This window comes from Abramis brama (genome assembly GCF_963993115.1).
Source record: "Abramis brama genome assembly, chromosome: 21".
Lineage (NCBI taxonomy): Eukaryota > Metazoa > Chordata > Actinopteri > Cypriniformes > Leuciscidae > Abramis > Abramis brama.
The window spans coordinates 8,252,174-8,272,010 of NC_139983.1; the positions used below are offsets into that span (position 1 = coordinate 8,252,174).

At 41.0% G+C, this 19,837-nt stretch overlaps 1 protein-coding gene across 1 annotated transcript in view; it reads right to left on the minus strand.

The window, feature by feature from the left end:
• Positions 1-19,837, minus strand: part of kif6 (kinesin family member 6) — a 118,800-nt gene that overhangs the window by 93,455 nt on the left and 5,508 nt on the right. The window contains exons 2-3 of the mRNA XM_084097666.1: positions 13,753-13,859; positions 5,504-5,578 (exon numbers count right to left, since the gene is read on the minus strand). Of these exons, the coding sequence (XP_083953792.1) occupies positions 5,504-5,578; positions 13,753-13,859 (182 nt within the window). The remainder of the gene's footprint in view (positions 1-5,503; positions 5,579-13,752; positions 13,860-19,837) is intronic.

The following is a 19,837-nucleotide window of genomic DNA, read 5'->3' on the forward strand; positions in this document are numbered from 1 at the left end:
AAATGCTCATTTACTTACTCATTTACTGTCAGTGAAATGTGACCCAATTCTAATTTTTTGCTCATATGTGACACAGATCCGATGTGTTCTATGACAGTGTAAACAGGAAAAAAAAACGCATGCATTCGGATATTTCGAGATCGGTTTCAGGCCTCATTCATATGTGGAAATAAATCGGATATGTGCCAGTGCGACTGTCATGTAAACAGGCAGATCGGATTATCTGAGGCATTAGGCAACGTCTCCGCGGTTAAAGCCAATATTTTAAACACAATATGCTCCCACCAGTCCTGAGATCTCTCTCACACACAATAACTGAAGCATATGTGCAATGATGGCACTTTTCATCCTCCTCCGCCTCATAATCATGATGATGTTTGGCGAACTTCGCATATATCGCAGAGCTAGGATCAAGCATATTTCGCGTTCGTCCATCTGTGTAAGATAATTTAACCCTTTAAGCATGCGCGATGTGTTTCAGATAGTATGGCAAGTGTAAACACATGAATCGGATATGGGTCAGAGTTGAAAAAACGTGTAAACGGACGGTCAAAAAATCGGCTAAAGGGACAATACGGACACTCCGCAACGGTTTCCTCCATAGACGTATTCTCCGTGTTTACTTCCTGCCCTCCATCTGAAATCGCCCCGCCTTCGCGCGTCATCATAATCACGTGACTGAAACCCACCTATTCCGGTCACCAGCCGATCAATCGGTGCATCTCTACTTATGTGTAGTTCTAAATTCATCTTCTAGTCATTGATTAGCATATTCTGTCTTGATAATCTATAAATCGTGTTACGGGGGCGGGTTTATGTAAATTTTAGGGTTGGTGATGTCACTAACCTGGGAAGAATGTTGTGTAGTCCCAACCAGCCATTCGTTGTAGTCCTTAAAAAAGCGATTTCTTTAAAAGCAAATATCTCCCTCTTTGCTTTGAACTTTGAGCATTGTAACTTTTACAGATATTGTTTATGCTCAAACAACAATATTACACACTAACTAAAGTTAAAAAAGCGAAATCATAATCAACCACCCCTTTAATTAAAAAGTGTAATATTAATACAATTATCCAAAAAAACTTTAAAATAAGAAATTAATCCTTTTTTTTTTTTTTTTAAGAGTCATACATAGCCTCTATAATTATATTCACTACTGTTTTGTCTCTCTTTCTCTTTTTCTTTTCTGCTTTTTAGGCACTTTGCCATGGTTTAAGAATCAACAAAGGGAAAGGTTTTTTAATATTGACATTTCAGCTTATGTGTCCATAAAATGCAATTTTCTACTTTTTTCCTTAACAATACGTTTTAAAACTCAGAGCATGTTGTTTTCCATTTCCTTTGCCATAACAAATAACAAAAGTATGATATTTTTAATTATTTTATGACAAATTCAATCTATGTACAGTTTAAAAAACAGTAATTACATTGTTGCCCTGTAAATGCAATGAATTGCTGTAGACAAAACAGTGTAATACTGTAAAATACATAATATTACTGCAGCATACTGTATTTGGTAATAACAGTACTATACTGTAAATGGTGTTTACAGTAGTAGTCCTGTAAAAATACAGTAAGTGCCAGTAATAAACTGTAAATTTACATCAAAAAGTTTTACTGTGAAACCTTATGAAACCTTCTGTGTGGGGAGGACCAGCCTGCTGCAGCACAAACATCTTGCAAAGGTGCACCCTTAGATAGTGCCTTAGAGGATACCACACCCTGAGTAGAGTGGGCCTTAACTCCTAGGGGCAAAAGCAGCCTGGACGCCTCACAGGCTAGAGAAATTGCGTCTGTGATCCAGTGCAATAAACATTGCTTACCAAAGTGTACCAATACTTGATTCGATTTGTGCCACTGGCCTGAGGAGTTAACGTAAATCCTTAGAGCCTGGACAAAATAAATGAAGCCTTTATTTCTCAGATGATTGAAACGGCAGAGGGAAGAAGGCCTGAAGTACGACTGGCTAAGTGGTCGTAGAAGGCCCCTTCGGAAAATAATCCGCTCTTCGGTGCAGAATTACTATGATTAGCATGGGAGATATCATTAGGATGCAGGGCGTTACTCTCATGATTTCGACATATGATCTCAATGACAAATGCAGAAAAGTGACCTTGACCTCAAAGCTAGATTATTGTAATGCTCTACTTGGTGGTTTCCCTGCACACTTAGTAAACAAACTCAAGCAGATTTTTTTGATCATATTCACTGAAACCGACACTATGCTCTGACAGAACAACATAAATCAGCCGGTTTTAGAAAAAAACCTGCACTTCTACCTCCACATGGAGCCTGTTATTTGTTTTGCAAAAATCCACCGCTCCCGGTTCTTCTGGTCCGATCAGCGTAGGGCTGTGTGAGATCTGACTGTCAATCACAGTTCGTGCACATGCCACAGATCCCCCCTCCCCTCTCGCACACGTTACAATATCACATACACACGCCTGAAGTTTGCAGGTGTGTTGGATTGTATGAAGCGTGATGGCGGAGAGAAAATCTACTAACAAGCTTCCAATTCCTCGTTTAACAACCAGAGCTAGGAGGTCCAAAACAACCAAGGAAAAGAAAATGATGCTTCGATGCTGAAGAGACGGGTGCGTTCACAGAAAATCAGGTGCACACGCACTGACAAGCACAAACTCGATGGGAAGGTGCTTGGTGGTAGTGGGGGAGGGGCATGAGAGTTGTAAACATTCAAAATTTTGGCTAAGTCCCCTCAATCTGCCAGACTTGCCGACTGCAGCTTTAAGGAAGCTCTTAACGAATTAAAGTCGGTCTTGTCTATTGCAATCTCAAAATTCTGGCCTGTTGCTGATAATAATAATACCTACAATATCAAAAACAACTGCAGGTGGTAGATCCTTTTCCTGTTTAGCACCCAAATTCTGGAACAGTCTTCCTAGCCTTGTTCTGGAAGCAGACACATTCTGTCAGTTTAAATCTAGACTAAAAACACATCTCTTTAACCTGGAAAACACATTTCACATTTCTATAATTCACATCCAAGTAAAGGATAGTTAGGCTGCATTTATTATTGCATATACAGTGAGGAAAATAAGTATTTGAACACCCTGCTATTTTGCAAGTTCTCCCACTTGGAAATCATGGAGGGGTCTGAAATTGTCATCGTAGGTGCATGTCCACTGTGAGAGACATAATCGAAAAAAAAAAATCCAGAAATCACAATATATGATTTTTTAACTATGATACAGCTGCAAATAAGTATTTGAACACCTGTCTATCAGCTAGAATTCTGACCCTCAAAGACCTGTTAGTCTGCCTTTAAAATGTCCACCTCCACTCCATTTATTATCCTAAATTAGATGCACCTGTTTGAGGTCGTTAGCTGCATAAAGACACCTGTCCACCCCATACAATCAGTAAGAATCCAACTACTAACATGGCCAAGACCAAAGAGCTGTCCAAAGACACTAGAGACAAAATTGTACACCTCCACAAGGCTGGAAAGGGCTACGGGGAAATTGCCAAGCAGCTTGGTGAAAAAAGGTCCACTGTTGGAGCAATCATTAGAAAATGGAAGAAGCTAAACATGACTGTCAATCTCCCTCGGACTGGGGCTCCATGCAAGATCTCACCTCGTGGGGTCTCAATGATCCTAAGAAAGGTGAGAAATCAGCCCAGAACTACACGGGAGGAGCTGGTCAATGACCTGAAAAGAGCTGGGACCACCGTTTCCAAGGTTACTGTTGGTAATACACTAAGACGTCATGGTTTGAAATCATGCATGGCACGGAAGGTTCCCCTGCTTAAACCAGCACATGTCAAGGCCCGTCTTAAGTTTGCCAATGACCATTTGGATGATCCAGAGGAGTCATGGGAGAAAGTCATGTGGTCAGATGAGACCAAAATAGAACTTTTTGGTCATAATTCCACTAAACGTGTTTGGAGGAAGAAGAATGATGAGTACCATCCCAAGAACACCATCCCTATCATGCTTTGGGGGTGTTTTTCTGCACATGGCACAGGGCGACTGCACTGTATTAAGGAGAGGATGACCGGGGCCATGTATTGCGAGATTTTGGGGAACAACCTCCTTCCCTCAGTTAGAGCATTGAAGATGGGTCGAGGCTGGGTCTTCCAACATGACAATGACCCGAAGCACACAGCCAGGATAACCAAGGAGTGGCTCTGTAAGAAGCATATCAAGGTTCTGGCGTGGCCTAGCCAGTCTCCAGACCTAAACCCAATAGAGAATCTTTGGAGGGAGCTCAAACTCCGTGTTTCTCAGCGACAGCCCAGAAACCTGACTGATCTAGAGAAGATCTGTGTGGAGGAGTGGGCCAAAATCCCTCCTGCAGTGTGTGCAAACCTGGTGAAAAACTACAGGAAACGTTTGACCTCTGTAATTGCAAACAAAGGCTACTGTACCAAATATTAACATTGATTTTCTCAGGTGTTCAAATACTTATTTGCAGCTGTATCATACAAATAAATAGTTAAAAAATCATACATTGTGATTTCTGGATATTTTTTTTTTAGATTATGTCTCTCACAGTGGACATGCACCTACGATGACAATTTCAGACCCCTCCATGATTTCTAAGTGGGAGAACTTGCAAAATAGCAGGGTGTTCAAATACTTATTTTCCTCACTGTATATGTCAGCCAGAACCGGGGACACTTCCCAGAGTAAAGAAAAATAAAAAATGAGATCCCTTTAAGATCTCAAATGTTTCTCCTAGACAGATGACTTTTTCTTGAGTCTTCTGCTTCTCACACTTGTCTAATGAGACAAAAACTCCAAACTCTCACAATGGCCTCCTTTAAAGTTTTAGAAGAGACCCTATGAAGTTGCTGATAAATTTATAAGCCTCATCTGCTGGGGTAGCAGCACTCTGTTCAGTGGTAAGGGAACAAGACATGTAACAGCTATAACAGCTTAGCTTCATTAATCATTTTCATCTCAACTCACATCCTGTCACTGTGTGGTCCACATTCAGGCCAAACAACTATCATACCTCAGAGTTCATTGTGGGATGGGTTTTAAACTTAAAAGGGAGCTTAAAATTAAAGTGTATGTGCGACATCAGTGAGATTAGACCCTATGTTTACTGAGGGAAATGGAGGATGTTCTAACTTGATGATGATATCATGATTTTGCAGTGCAGGCTGAAGTATACCTGCATGCCTCTAAATGATTTTATGTCAGTATCTTAAAATGGCCTCAAAAAGATAGTTGAACACTCAAGCCACACATACAAGCTTTATTGTATAGATAACAACATATGCATGTAAGTGATCCTTAATTTAGTCATAAGTTACTTTTACTAGATGTACAGTACATAGGTGTCCTAAAGATGTAGTTCAGTACATTAACTACTGGCATGTTTCATCACATTTGTGTCCAAAAACTTTTTATAATTTTTTGAATAGTATACATATCTATTGTTTTTTCATTTAAAAAGAAACATTTTTGTGAATTGTTATGCTTTAAAAGCATGCTTCATCAATTTTTCAGAGAAGAAAAAAAAAGTCAACTCACTTATCAGCAACAGGCTTTGCAATGGTCTCAAAGATTTCCTCTTGATTAGCTGTTTGGTCAAAAACCTTCTGAAACCTAAAAAATGGGAAATGTGGTTGTTTAAAAATTAATAAATCCAAATTTTGCTTTTACTTAAAGTATGTTCACAGTAGGGGTGGGTGATATAGCCACAAAATTATATCAAAATATTTCAAGAATATTTGGGATAGTGATATTTATGACGATATAGAAAATGTTTGCTCACTCATTGCATTTTTACATTGGGGCTTGATTTCAATCTTTGAATTAAATTGAAAAAAGTAGCAAACATTTAATCAAAATAATAAAGATAAAAATAAAGAGAAATAAAGAGAAGAGTTTTTGGGTAGGTCTAATGGGTCTTGGGTAGGTATCCAGAAATACTACAGAAACTAAATAAAGTAATAAAATGTAAAATAACACTGATCGTATTTTAGTCCTGCGTCCTGACTAAATTAAATACATAGGCTATTAATTCTGATTCCTTACAATTAAAGCTATCTTTTGTTTTGTTGTTTTGACAACAACATTAATGACAGACACATATGGCTGCAATCACTTTTAGAGCTAGTGCATGGATCCATTACTGTTTACATTATACTGTCTGTCACACTGTCACATGCGTTTTATGCTTATTTAAGACATAACCGACTGTGTTATAACCGAGTATACTAACCAAGACCGGAATTTTGACACAATTTTGTGTGTTTTTTCCCCCATTAAAGCGATATAATCCGCGAAAAATAACTTTAGTTACTCGCGAGTTGTTTGTGAGGCGGCTTTGCTATATGTATGCTCACAGAGAAAACCATCTCTCAGAGTACTGGATGTGGATGCGAGTACTGGATGGTTTAAAATTGCTTCTATGTTTAAATTGATCAGACTTAAAAAGACGTGAAAATGATAAACTTTATGCACTGCTGGCCCAATTGTGCAAGTGACAATTCCGTCATGTCCCGACTCCTAAACGCGAGAGTGTAGCATCGACGCCTGCAGCGCTTGACGCTTGCCTTGTGCACCCCATTTTCAGAGAGAGAGAGAGAGAGAGAGAGAGAGAGAGAGAGAGAGAGAGAGAGAGAGAGAGAGGCACCGCTGAACACTCACGGGGTTTGTGAAATTGCGTCTCAGAGAAAGTTTTAAAATGATTGATTTGATTTTTATAAATCAGTGTGGATTCATTTAAGCTACTCATACAATCTACATGCTAAAGTGAATCTTTGCTTCAAGTGGTTAAACAAGTTTGTTGTGTTTCCACCTTTAGCGGTAACAGTTTTCTTGCATATTTTGCTAAATATTGTGCTTTGTTGGAGGTCTTACCTCTTGTAACCAAATCACTTCCATACTATTGAATTAGCTCCTTTTTTAGGTACTAAATCGTTATCGGAGGCTTGACATGCTGCTCTTACTGTTAGACAGGTGTTGTTGTTGTGTGCACTAGCGAAAGTAAATGCACCATACGCCATCTTGTCGCTATATCATTGATATCACGATATGACACTTTTTTATCATGTACAAATTTATACCGGTGTTATCGTGGACGGTATGATATGGCACACCCCTAGTTCAAAGATCGTCTTGGTTACGTATGTAACCCTCATTCCCTGAAGGAGGGAACGGAGATGCCACGTCGGACTGACAGACAAATAGAAATCTCACTAGAGAGGCCAATCTACTTTGAGTGTAACTAAACGAGCCAATGCACATTGGCATGCGATAATTGCATCAGCTGCTCCGCCTCGCAGCGCAGGTATATCAGGGCTCCAGACTAACTTTTTTCACCTCCGTCCTGGAACCGTCCTGAAAAACAATTTGAACCGTCCTAAAGTGAATTTCAACCGTCCCAAAATAAACATGTTATTTCTGTACTTTGTTATTATCATCTATAGTTGTTAGTTGTTAGTCACATAATAAAAACACCATTAACATGTTTATGATATATATTATTATATTTATTTAGCTCCATTCAAAGTAGTTATCTGTAAACAGGTAAAAAAAAACCCAGATTTAATAAAAAATAACAGGAGTTAAATGCTTTTTTGTATTCATGCAGAACAAATCTTTTTTTTTCCTTTTTCTTTTTTTACATATACGAAAATTAAGAGAAAAATACATACAGCTCAACGTTCTTTTGTTGCTTGATCAATATTAAGGACACAGACCGCATTAGGTTTATTACCCACTGTCACTTTAAGACATCGGATCATGTCCAAAGACATGCGGATCCAATTGCACTGATGCACATCTGATACACTCAAAACTGTTTAAGACATATCCAGCATAGTTTACGTGAATACTCTCCAAAACGGACATTTCGACATAATGTTGTGTGTATTTGTCCATTCAGACACGAAAGAGAGCTCAATTCAGTACTCGCGCGCTGTATAGGTGTCTATGTGCATGGCTGCACGCTTCGGGTCGGGTGTGTGCGCACAGAAAACCGTACCGAATTGAGCTCTTTTTTTGCCTCGTCACTCTTATTCAGATCTATATGTCTGCTCTACTCATTCTCCCAGACGTTTACATTTTTTTAACGTTTTATGAGACATGCAGCGCATGTCAACCCGTGTGCCGCTGGGTAGATCAGCACGTTACAGTACAAATGTGCGCATCTACCACAAACGCAGGACATCAGTTCTGACTGGATCGCTTCCCAAATCGTCACTATCTATCATTTTTGTCTAGTTTTTATTCATTGACGAAAATGTCAATAGATTTTCGTCATAGTTTTTGTCATTCAAAACTAGTTTTTATTTAGTTATCGTCTCGTGTTTAACCAGCGCAACATATTTGCGATGTCATTAAGCCATGTGATAGATGTACCGCGAAACAAGTCTCCGGGTGAGTAACCGGCCAGTAACTATAGTAACAGCATGAGAAGACGCGCTCCGTTGTAGTCAGTGCTTGGTCGGTTAAATTTGGCATTTTCTAAGTAAGTTACCCTAATAGGCTAGTAATAAATGAACACACGTCCTGTAGGCGTCCTGGAGAATATTTCTGTTCGTCCTAAACACATTTTCTATCGTCCCCAGAATGATAGGACGTCGTTAGTCTCGAGCCCTGTATATAATGAGCAGTGGGTGATCACATCTTCAGGTTTTCGCTGAGGAGCCAAGCCGGTGACTCGGCCACCCAGCGGTGGTACAGCAGTTGTGGTGACGGGATGTGGCGTCTCTTTTTCCTCCTTCAGGGAACTAATAGGATAGGAATCTCTACCAAACCGCCACAGCTGCTGCCCCCTTCGAGCATCTTGCGTAAGCCTCCTGATCCCTCCTGCCTACTAGGCTGTCGATGGGACAGGGCTTGAGCATAGAATGTCAATCACTGCTGTTCCGCATGAACCACTCAGTGAGACTATTGGATAACACTAAGATCCACTGGAAAAGGAATCCACATCCTACCCACAGGGAGTTATGTGGAGTTTTACATATGGACTAACCCGAACTACATATGGAATGTTTCGGGGATGGTTCCAGCCTCACAAAGGGGGCTTTCCCAAGGGAAAGAAAGGGGCTTCCGTTTAGAAGTTTACCATGGAAGAATACACATATGGGATCCCCTCGAGGTCACACATACAGGCACCCAGCCTAGTACCGGTTCTCATAGATGTAGGCCTGGCGCCATACGCTCCGCCACGTCCATCTGCCGCGGGTGACTCAACAGGCTTTGCCCAGCGGGAATTCTCTGGAGAATAAGCGCCGTTAGGTGCAGCAAGCTGACACTAAGCAGGGGCCTCTCTGTGTCTCTGACCACTTGAGGTGAGAACACAGGAGGATACTGGCTTGACACGAAGACTATAGAATCTAGCGAATGTGCCCAGCCTACTGCTCTACAAATATCTGTTAGCAAGGCGCCATGCGCCAGCGCCCAGGAGGATGCAACACTTCTAGTAGAGTGAGCTTGCAACCTGAGTGGACAAGGCACGCCCTGTGCTTGGTAAGCCAGGGCGATGGCATCCATTATCCAATGGGCCATCCTCTGCTTGGAGACAGCCTTTCCCTTCTGCTGGCCTCCGTAACAGATAAAGAGTGTAGCGTCTGGACCAATCAGACACACACAAATTATTATTATTTTTTTTAATGAATAATCCAGCAAAATCACTCTCCCAACAAAGGTCTATGAATCTTCCTAACTAACATCACAAATTAAGCTAACACACTGGCAAAACTCGGTGTCCTGTTACAGGACACATTGAGACTGATAAGAGTTTACGACCCCAAAAGGAATTTGCAGAGAGTTGTGACTCTTACTGAGAAGGAGAAATAAACCCTGTTAATCCTATATATTCTATATATAACCACTTGAGAAATGTATAAACATGTATTTAATTTTACCATCTCATAAATTTCCTTTTATGTTGTTTGGCCTATGTTTTCTTGTAAACTCTAATGGGTTAATGTATCAGACTTTGCATACTATGGTTAACCAAAATCATATGTGTGGCATGTTTGGTCTCTATAAACTCCAATCTTCATCCCCCATTTGTTCATTTACATTACATTTTGCTAACTTTGTGACGCATTAGTATTATAAGAATCTTGAAGATTCTTGTGTTAAACATCCAATCAAACTACATGTTCAAGGGCCTGCTTGAACAATGGGTCGTAAAGAAATTCCCTCCAAAGGAAAAAAACTTATTGGCTCACACACCTCCAGAGGGTGTGACATCTTCACGCTTTAAAAATCACTGATCACAAGATCAGCCCTCTTACTCTCTTCTGGAATCCTGATGTGAAGATGATGCTGAACTAGAAGTTTCTAAGGACCCCCAAGCTTCGGCCTTGTCTTTCCATTCACCAAAGATCCTCTGACTCCCACTGGTTCTCTCACATCAAGACCACATCAGCAAAGATCAACTGGAGCCTCAACAAATTGCATCAGGACAGTTTAATTCAAATGGGCGAGACATGCAAGTATCAAACTTAGTCTCATTATTTGATACATTAAGTATCCTTACCCCTTTTAAAGAAGGGCGTGTTAAAACTAAACTGATGGTTTGCTCAAGGCTGTTGATCTGCTGAATTTCAAACAATGCTATAACTTCTTGCTTTCTTGTATTCTGCTTTAGCTCTCTTTCCCTTGGTAAACTGTATGCATGTATATGTGTATGTTAGAGTAGTTTAAGTGTGTAGTCTAGTTAATAAAATCTTGTCCATGTCACACGTAAAGTTGTCCGTGTCTCAAGCTCATATCTGGAGTCTGTAATCATAGATCTTGACTACTTGCTCTTAGTAGTACTGTAAAGTAAGAAAGACATTTCCCATGCCCCGGAAATGTACATTTCTTATAAATAATAAACAATTAACACTGAGTGTTCACGGGACAAACAGGTCAATTGATTGTAATATTAATTTACAACATTAAGTTAATTATATTAACTGATCCAAATATTCATAATCAATTATAACCAGTTATTATTGATTATTAATATCGATCGCGTCCTTCGCCAGTAGGACAGCGATCTCCGTTCCCAAGACATGGGCGTCGACAGCTTTCACTGAAGTGAACTGCATGCCTCTGAACTTGGGGGGACGCCAGGCGAACTGAATCACATAGCCGAGTCTGATGGTCTGAATGAGCCAGCAAGACGGACTGGGGAGCGCTTGCCAGTAGGGCTGTGCGATTTGGGGAAAATATATAATTGCTATTTTTCGGACAGATATTTCGATTGCGATTTGATTTGCGATTTAATTTAGTAAAGTAAATGCTTCAGCTCAATATTCACAAATCAAGAGAATGTAAACCTATACACATGGTTTATTTTACCTCATCTAGTTTCCTGATTTATTATAGGCTATTTATCATATAGGCCTACTGGTAAAACAAACTTCTCTCAAATTAAAACTCAAATTCCTAGTAATGCAATGAATCCAAATTACTTTAATGTTTTTCTATTAAAACAACAGCAAAAAAGACTTATTGTCATATAGAGCTGCATAAGAACAGTTATTCAGCAATCACAATCAATAGGCTATAGTCGAGATCCATGTTTGGATTTATTGCAGTTCATCACTAAGAAGGTCTGATCGCAGATTTAATCACAGAAAACAGCGCAAGCAGCTCGTGACAGAACACAGACCGACTGAATGACACTTTCATTTAAGCAGAAAATCTCAAATCTCAAATGGAGATCGCTAAACTGCAGGTTACTTGTTTGTCAGTGTTTTCAGATCATCAGCGCTTCTTCAGCAGTGTAGAGAGCGCATGCGCATGGTTGCTAGATAGCAAAGATTAAGTAAAACACCAGGTAGAAAATGTGTTAATTTAACAGAAAAGCTCTGATTGGGGGATTTAAATTATTGAAATCTGGCAACCGCTCGTGTGAATTGCACGTATAAAATGAAGTCAACGAACAACCTCGTTCCATCAGGAAACGCCACATGAATTTCACTGCGCTTTATGAAGTTTTTCTTTTGCGTGAAGAAGCCGTTCGCCGGAGATGTGTTAAAAGATTCATTCATGCACACAAGAGAGTGCATTCATGATTATTAGGCTACCGGTATACTAATCCTCCTGGCGCCGGGTCTGAGTGAGTAGGCCTAATTTACTCTCTTACCTTTGTTCTTTGATTAACATTAATGACACTCCATCTGACACGCGTCCCATTTTCTCACAAATCTCTACATTCATTTATGATATTATTTAAATCATTTGCTCTTATGAGGACACTTGACAAAACTGACATTTTGGCATAATTTGTGTGTGTTATGTTTTGTTCAAGGCCGAAAAGAGAACTCGATACTGACGCATGTCTTTTCCGTGTGTGTGTAATAGGCAGGACTTACAGCGCGGTCTCTTGTTTTGTCGCGCTTGAATGGTTGAGCGTGATCATACAACGCTAGTCAACTGGTGACAGAAAATACGGATACTGCGTAATTGCTTTAAAAAAAAAAATTGCGGTGCTGCGGTGGGCAAGTGATGAAACCGGTGTTGCGACTGAACACAGTGTAACACCGGTAACACCGACTATCATGCCAAGCCTACTTTCTATCCAATAGATGGTTAGCTTCTTTGGGGTAGAACGGAGGTGCGCTCACTCAGTTGGTTAGTAAGACTGCCACACAAAGAGGACAGTCATGCTTTTGCTCTGGGACATATTTTTCATATCGCATCCACATTGCAGCCTTTTGCGATTAGCTAATCCCAACGTTTCAAATCGCGATTGCAATTCGTTTTTGATTATTCGTTCAGCCCTACTTGCCAGGCTCGCTTTTTTTAGCGGCCTGAAAAAGCGCACTGTCACCAGCTGTAAGAAAAGCCTTTTAGCGCTCATTGAAGGCGCACACAGACAAACGAGAGGGCTCGATCACCGCTGAAGCGCCGTCACACCGACATCGATAGAGAAAGCTTCTTCCTTGAAGAACTGACTCTATAGAAAACACTGCGTGTAAATTCGAGACAGGAACAAACAAACAGCTCGGCTCCAAAGCGAAAAGCTGAAGATGCGATGCACCTGCTGCTCATTATATACCCGCACTGCGAGACGGAGCAGCTGATGCAATCATCACATACTATCAATGTGCATTGGCTTGTTTAGTTACACTCAAAGTAGATTGGACTCTCTATAGGGATTCCTATTCGTCGGTTAGTCCGACGTGACGTCGAACGTGGCCGACTGAAAGGAAACTATATATGCCTAACCTGCTCTAAATCCATTTAACATGTTTTAAAATCCAGAAATTTCTTTCTTTCCTTTTAAAAAAATAAAAGTTACTCCTTCCTTAAACAAGAGATGTCCCAAGAGAAATAGGATAAATTGAGAATCAGCTTGCAATGCAATAATTGCAGGAGGTCATTAGGCTGTCTTTAATTTCCTTTGTTACTGGCACTTAGAACTGTGAATTTGAGATTTACCCTGACCAGATGACAGATCGTAGTGACTCTCTGACTACAGTGCAGTGACAACAGCTTTAAACAACTGGAGAAATTTGCTGTCAAGTTTGATGTTTCAAAATCCTACTGTTTTACTGGTGCAATACATGGAAATGAAGTAGGCAAAACTTATTGATGTTTGCAAATAATTAAAATAATTAAAAAAATAAAAATAAAGTTTCAGAGAGAGAAAAACTTTCATGTTTCTATCCTAGTGGGCACAGAAAATATGCCCTACATGAGCAAACTTTATTAAGCTTGCAAGGATATTAAATCATGACAAACAAACATTTCATGTTTGTGAAATCAACACTATAATTCCATAAAATTAAATCTCTCTCATTCATTTTTCTACACGTCACCTGAAATTGTAGTTTTCCCTCTTATTGTTGATAAAACCATCCGCCAAGTCTCTGGGAACCACAAACTCCAAACTACTGCCCTGCTCCTCACAGTCCACAAAGTACCCCTGCAAAAAAGGATGCTTAAGCATGAGTTCACATAATCTAGACTTGCTGGTGCAGACATATTTTTATATATTCTGCAAGCGTGACTTTATTACTAAGACAAAATTATAATCATATTACAGACATGCTAATTATAATCATATTACAGTCATGCTAAGATGATAAATGAATATATATACACATTACCCCCAACAGCCATAGCCTACAGAAGTAAATAAAAAACAATCTGGTTTCAATCACATCGATATTACGACTTAAGATCAGAGTATAGCATGAACACAAACCCTCAATATCTAATTAGCCTATATAATATATAATTTGTAGGTGTAACGCCGAGTGCTCTCAGAGATGAGTGAAGGCAGGATCCATGTGCAGGAGAACTTTATTAAAATAATAACAATAACAACCAAAATAAACACGAGTAAAACCAGGGAGCAGAACTGAGAACATCAAAGAAACATCCAACAAAGGACAGCACCAGGCATGAGAAAGAACATGAGAAATATTGAATTATAAAAAGGGTGATCGGCAAACAAGACACACTTGGGAACAATCAGGAACTAATCAACAAGAAAAACTACAAAGGACTACAAAAACATGGCGCAAAACAGGAAATAACATAAGTCCACCCAAGACAAGGGGTGCTTCTCAATACTCAAATTGATGCTTCCTCGTTTCCTCACTCCTCCGTCCTCTAGCCTGTGACCCGGAAACCAATCGAATTCAGCCATCTTGAAGGACATCTCAATTCTCCACTAACTGCACCATGAGGAGGTGAGGAACGAGGAGTGAGGAAGCTTCCAGAGGAGCCATGAGCGAGGATGCACAGGTGTATCCTATGCGGAAGTCTTTCTTGTCGAGAAACCCGACTCACAAATAAATTCTCCTCCCACTTCACATCTGCCACAGTCATTTTAATTTATGCTTTAATTTTGCAGTTTAAAAAAATCATATATATTACACATAGTATATCAACAGGGCATCTTACTTTATCTTTATTATTTGTTCATTTCTTAAATAACCAAACTTTAACAACATAAGGGCAGATCCTTTGAGCACAGCTGATTTGAAGTGACGCTCGAGAGATCAAGAATATTCCAATATAAAAATACGCTTTCCTTCGATTCCTCTGTCCTCATTTTCTTTCCTTTCAGAAAGGAAACGAGGATGCACAAATAAGAAATGAGAAGCACCCAAGGGGAACATAAGACAATAATCATGACAGTAGGGGTGTAACAATATATCGTGTCACAATATAGGCCTATCGCATTAAAAAAAAATGCAACAATGTACCGTGGATAGTGACAATCTGTATTGTGTGTAGTTTACCCAAAATAAAATATATTGTGTGAGAAAAAATTCAAGCTTACTGAGTTTTAGTGTCAGTACTACATTAAAGGTTCAAATGACAATCACCAGTGACAACTGGAGATTCACCCGTTGTAAAAGGCAAAAGACTTCGTTTGGACTTCGGAGTGGCTACAGAAAAAAAGAGACTGCAACCGGGCCCATGTAAAAACAAGGATAATATCGGAAGGGCATTTTAAATGTAGTCACGCAATGCTGATGTTGTTAACATTAACAACTTGAGATCAAAGTATATAATTTGCACGGTTTAATGTGATATTATTAGTGATCGTTAGATTTAATCAGCACGATTTACCGCAATGCTTTTTTTCCCTTAGTTGATCAGAACAAAAGTGGATGTTACTTATTCAGATGACAATTCTTATGTTTGTCATACTTTCAAAAAGTAGAATCTGTGATTCCGAATGACAGTATCCACACCACGACTGACAGCCGCGCATTCTCCTCAAAACATTGGATTCATCCGCGCTGTGCCGTGCCGAGGCACAACCCATGTAAAGTTGATAATTCCGCGAATAACTGCAATTGCACATTTCGAACAAAGATGGTGACAAAGAGGAAAAACTACGGACTGCAGCTTTAAATATATAAATTCTACGCTTTCCTCTTTTGAACTTCCAAGCATCGAGGAAGTAATCTAAACTATTAATAAATCTAAATCTACCACATGTCAGTTGGATTCTATTCCAACGTAATTGGTTAAAGCCTGCTTACCTTCTCTATCTTCTTTAATTACTGATATCAAACACTCTTCACTTACTTCTGGTACTGTTCCACCTCAATTGAAAACTGCTGTGATAACTCCTTTACTTCATATTGGATTCATATTGGAAAGGTTTGTTGCAGCCCAAGTCCAGAATCATCTTTCTCATAATGGTCTATACAAGCAATTTCAATCTGGGTTTCGTCCTTATCATAGTGTTGAGACTGCACTAGTTAAGATCTCTAATGACTTATTGCTAGCTGCTGACTCTGGACTTTTATCTATACTAATTCTGCTCGATTTAAGCGCAGCATTTGATTCTATCTCGCACAGCATTATGTTGCACAGAATGGAGTCAATTGGAATTATTGGAACCCCCTTGACTTGGTTTCGATTGTACTTTATGGGTCGTACTCAATTTGTACAGTTGAAGCAGTTTTGTTCAAAGCCTTCATATGTCAATACAGGGATTGTCCCGCAGAACTCAGTATTAGGTCCTCTTTATTATTTATTTTTACCCCTTGGTAATTGTTCTGTGTTCTTCCCACGGAAAGGGCAATCCAGTGTACAAAGGATATTACTCGGTATTCCACATTTGTTTGTTTATTTTTTCACAAAGGATAACCAGATAATAAACCTGAAATAATAAGAAATGCCACATTTCAATTTTCATGTGCATACTACAAACAGCCCCAGTTCTTTACCTCAATAGCCCAATAACAATAAGCAACAAATAAATAACATTAATCAAAATACAAATATATAATAATATTAATATACTATAATAATAATAATAATAATAATAATTTCATAATTTTCATGTACACGCTTCACACTTCAAACATTATGCACCATACTCAAGTCCTACCAAAAACCTATGCAAGATGCATGCAGTCTTTTCTGCAAGCAGGAAACTACAGCTCCCAAAATGCCCCGTGACAAACCAGGAAGTACAACGTTACTTACGTTAAATACCGGCCCGCGATTCATACTTCATCAAACATTTATAAAGCTAAAGAAAGTAAACACGAATGGACACGTATATGGTATAGCAATGTTATAAGTCTAAATGTTAGCTTTATGTCCCACGGCTTCGCCACCTCGTCAGCTTATAACTTTGGAGCATAGCGTTATCTTTATCAGTTATCTAAACTGCTTAGAATTACCGGAGCATAGCGTTATCTTTAACGTGCAACGGACGTAAACACAGTACAACAACATAGCATGGTGACAGCAGACAACATGAAGCGTACATCATAAAAGCAGACAAGAAAACATTTGAAATTAAGAGAGCTTACCAAGTGGCTGAACAAAACTTCACAAATAACAGAACTCCCACTTAAGTTCCTGATCTTATGATACCAAAATCACTCAAAGGACCCCTCTTAGTGACACCCTTTTTATTTTTCCTTTTCCACACCTTTTTTTTTTTTTAAGAGCTTAGCTTTGCACAATGTCTATGTGTAAGTGTCTGATGAAGGCATGACCGATGGAGGAGCAGCTTAGTCCAATGTCCAAGTCAATCACATCCCTTGGGCAGGTGTGTGGTGTACTGCCCGGGTATGCTAGGTATGGGATGTAGGATGTATGCGAGGTATGCGAGGATGGCTGGGGTGGATGAGTTTCGTCCTCCACCGGGATAAGGACCACCAGTCTTCTCACGTCTCTTCTGATAACTGTCATGGGCAGTGAAGAACTTCTCTTCTTCCGGCCACCCACAAGGGAAACAGGAAGGCCAGCACATGTTGCGATGTCAGCATCCCTGACAATCCCTTTACTGTCAGGATAAACTGTCAGAATCCGGCCCAGACAAAACTGACCTCTCAAAGCATTTGGGTCAGCAATCCAGACGAGGTCGCCGACTTTGACGTTCCTCTCTGTCCGGTGCCACTTATGTCGAATGAACAGATTTGGGCCAGCTAGTTCCCTCCACTTTGCCCAGAACTGGTCCACTCTGATTTGAATAGCCCTTAGACGACACCAGGGATGGGTCTCTGGGTCAAGCCCGCTGGTGTCTCCTCCAAGCGATGCTCGACCCAGTATGAGGGAGTTGGGTGTTAAGTACTCAACCGAGTCCTCCTGTTCTTGAGCTCTGGCATCGATTGGGCGTTCGTTTGTCAGGTTGGCTGCCTGATAGAACAGAGTTTGGAGCTCCCCCCATGTGAGAGACCCTGTAGCTCCTCCGAGGCTCATGAGCAGCCTCTTCAAAAGCTTCACAGCAGCCTCCGCAGCTCCATTCCTGTGGAGTGCATCTGCAGGGTGAAAATCCCACTTCCACTCAGTCCCGTTCTTAGCGGCTACATCTTCTATGGATGCAGCCTGCAGGCAAGCCAGATGTTTATGCAGCTCACACAGAGCCAGCTTAGCGCCAACGAAGTTGGTGCCTCTGTCGGACCATAGTTTCCTTGGATGCCCCCTCAGAGCAACAAAGCGGGAGTATGCTTGGAGGAAGCTTTCTGCTGACTGGTCATTGGTGAGGTCCGCATGGACGGCTCTCGAGGCCATACAACAGAAAACAATGCCCCAGACCTTCTTGCTTGTCCTTCTTTTAACAGCGTCTTTCACCTCGAAGGGGCCAAAAAGGTAGAGGGTTGTATACTCGAATGGGCTTGCTCTTTTGGTACGCTCTTGAGGGAGATCACTCATTACTTGCTGGCACATCTTGGCTCTTTGCTTTCTGCAGGTGACACAGTTGTTCAGCACCTTCTTAACTGTTCTTCGTCCCTGCATGATCCAGGCTTTCCTTCTTGTCCGTAGAAGGGTAGAGGCAACAACTTCATGGTTTTTTTCATGTGCCTCCCTGGCCAGTAGGGTTGTGAGCCACGACTGGCATGGGATTAGCGGTACAGCCACTCTATCCTCATTCCAGCGTTGGATTCTCCCTCCGCAGAGCAAGAGTCCTGTCTTTTCCTCCTTCTGAACAACCAGGCGATCCAGGGTTGTGTCCCGGAACTCGACACCATCTTGAGCTGCGAGAGCTAGATCTTTGAAAGCTGTTGCTCTTTCTTCCACAGACAGGTATGGTCTTGCCTCCCACTTTGACCGAACTGGGGCCTGGCTGTTGCCCAGCCAGATTTCTACTGCTTGTCTCATCCAGGCGATGGTCCCGCATAACCGTGCCAGTGAACTGAACCTTCGGGGGTCCACAAGGCGCACAAGCGCAACACTGGTTGGGCCTGACCATTTCCTGGGCTGGGCTCCTGCTGTGAACAGTGCCGAGAACGCCTTCCTCCGAAGTCCCCCGATCTCTTCAGCAACAGAGGGGTTGATCTCTCTGACAGTTTTCACAGGCCAATCTGATTCAGGCAACTTCAAAAATTCTGGGCCTTCCTGCCAGACTGATCCTTCAGCAAGCTCCTCAGGGGATGCCCCCCTTGTGATGAGGTCGGCGACGTTCTGTCTTCCTTCGACCCACCTCCTATCTACTGATCTGGCCTTTTGGATTTCTCCAATCCAGTTTGCAAAAAAATGTCTGATAGCCATAGCTATCCTTCTGGATGGCTCCCAGGATTGTCTGACTATCGACAAAATGGGTCTACCGATCGATCTTGATGTAGCAGTGCTTCTCGAAGTATGTCTTCAGGCGGGATGCAAAGACAGCCCCGCACAGCTCTGCTTTAATGACATCACCTTTCTGGTCTAGAGAGGTGAGCTTGGCCTTTGACTCAACCAGCTTCACTACGACTCCATCTTCTGTCTCCCACCCTAGGTAAAGAACGGCTTCATAGGAAGCTTCACTACCATCGGAAAACTTGATCCCCATTGGGCGACCTATGGCTCCAAGGGGTGTGAGACTCCTGTCGAATCTGAGTTGGCAAAGCCTCACATATTGCTCAAAGAGTTTTATTGCAGCCTCTCGAAGACGTGGCGAAAGAGGATTGTCCCAGGTGTCCTTGGAGGGATGGTCTC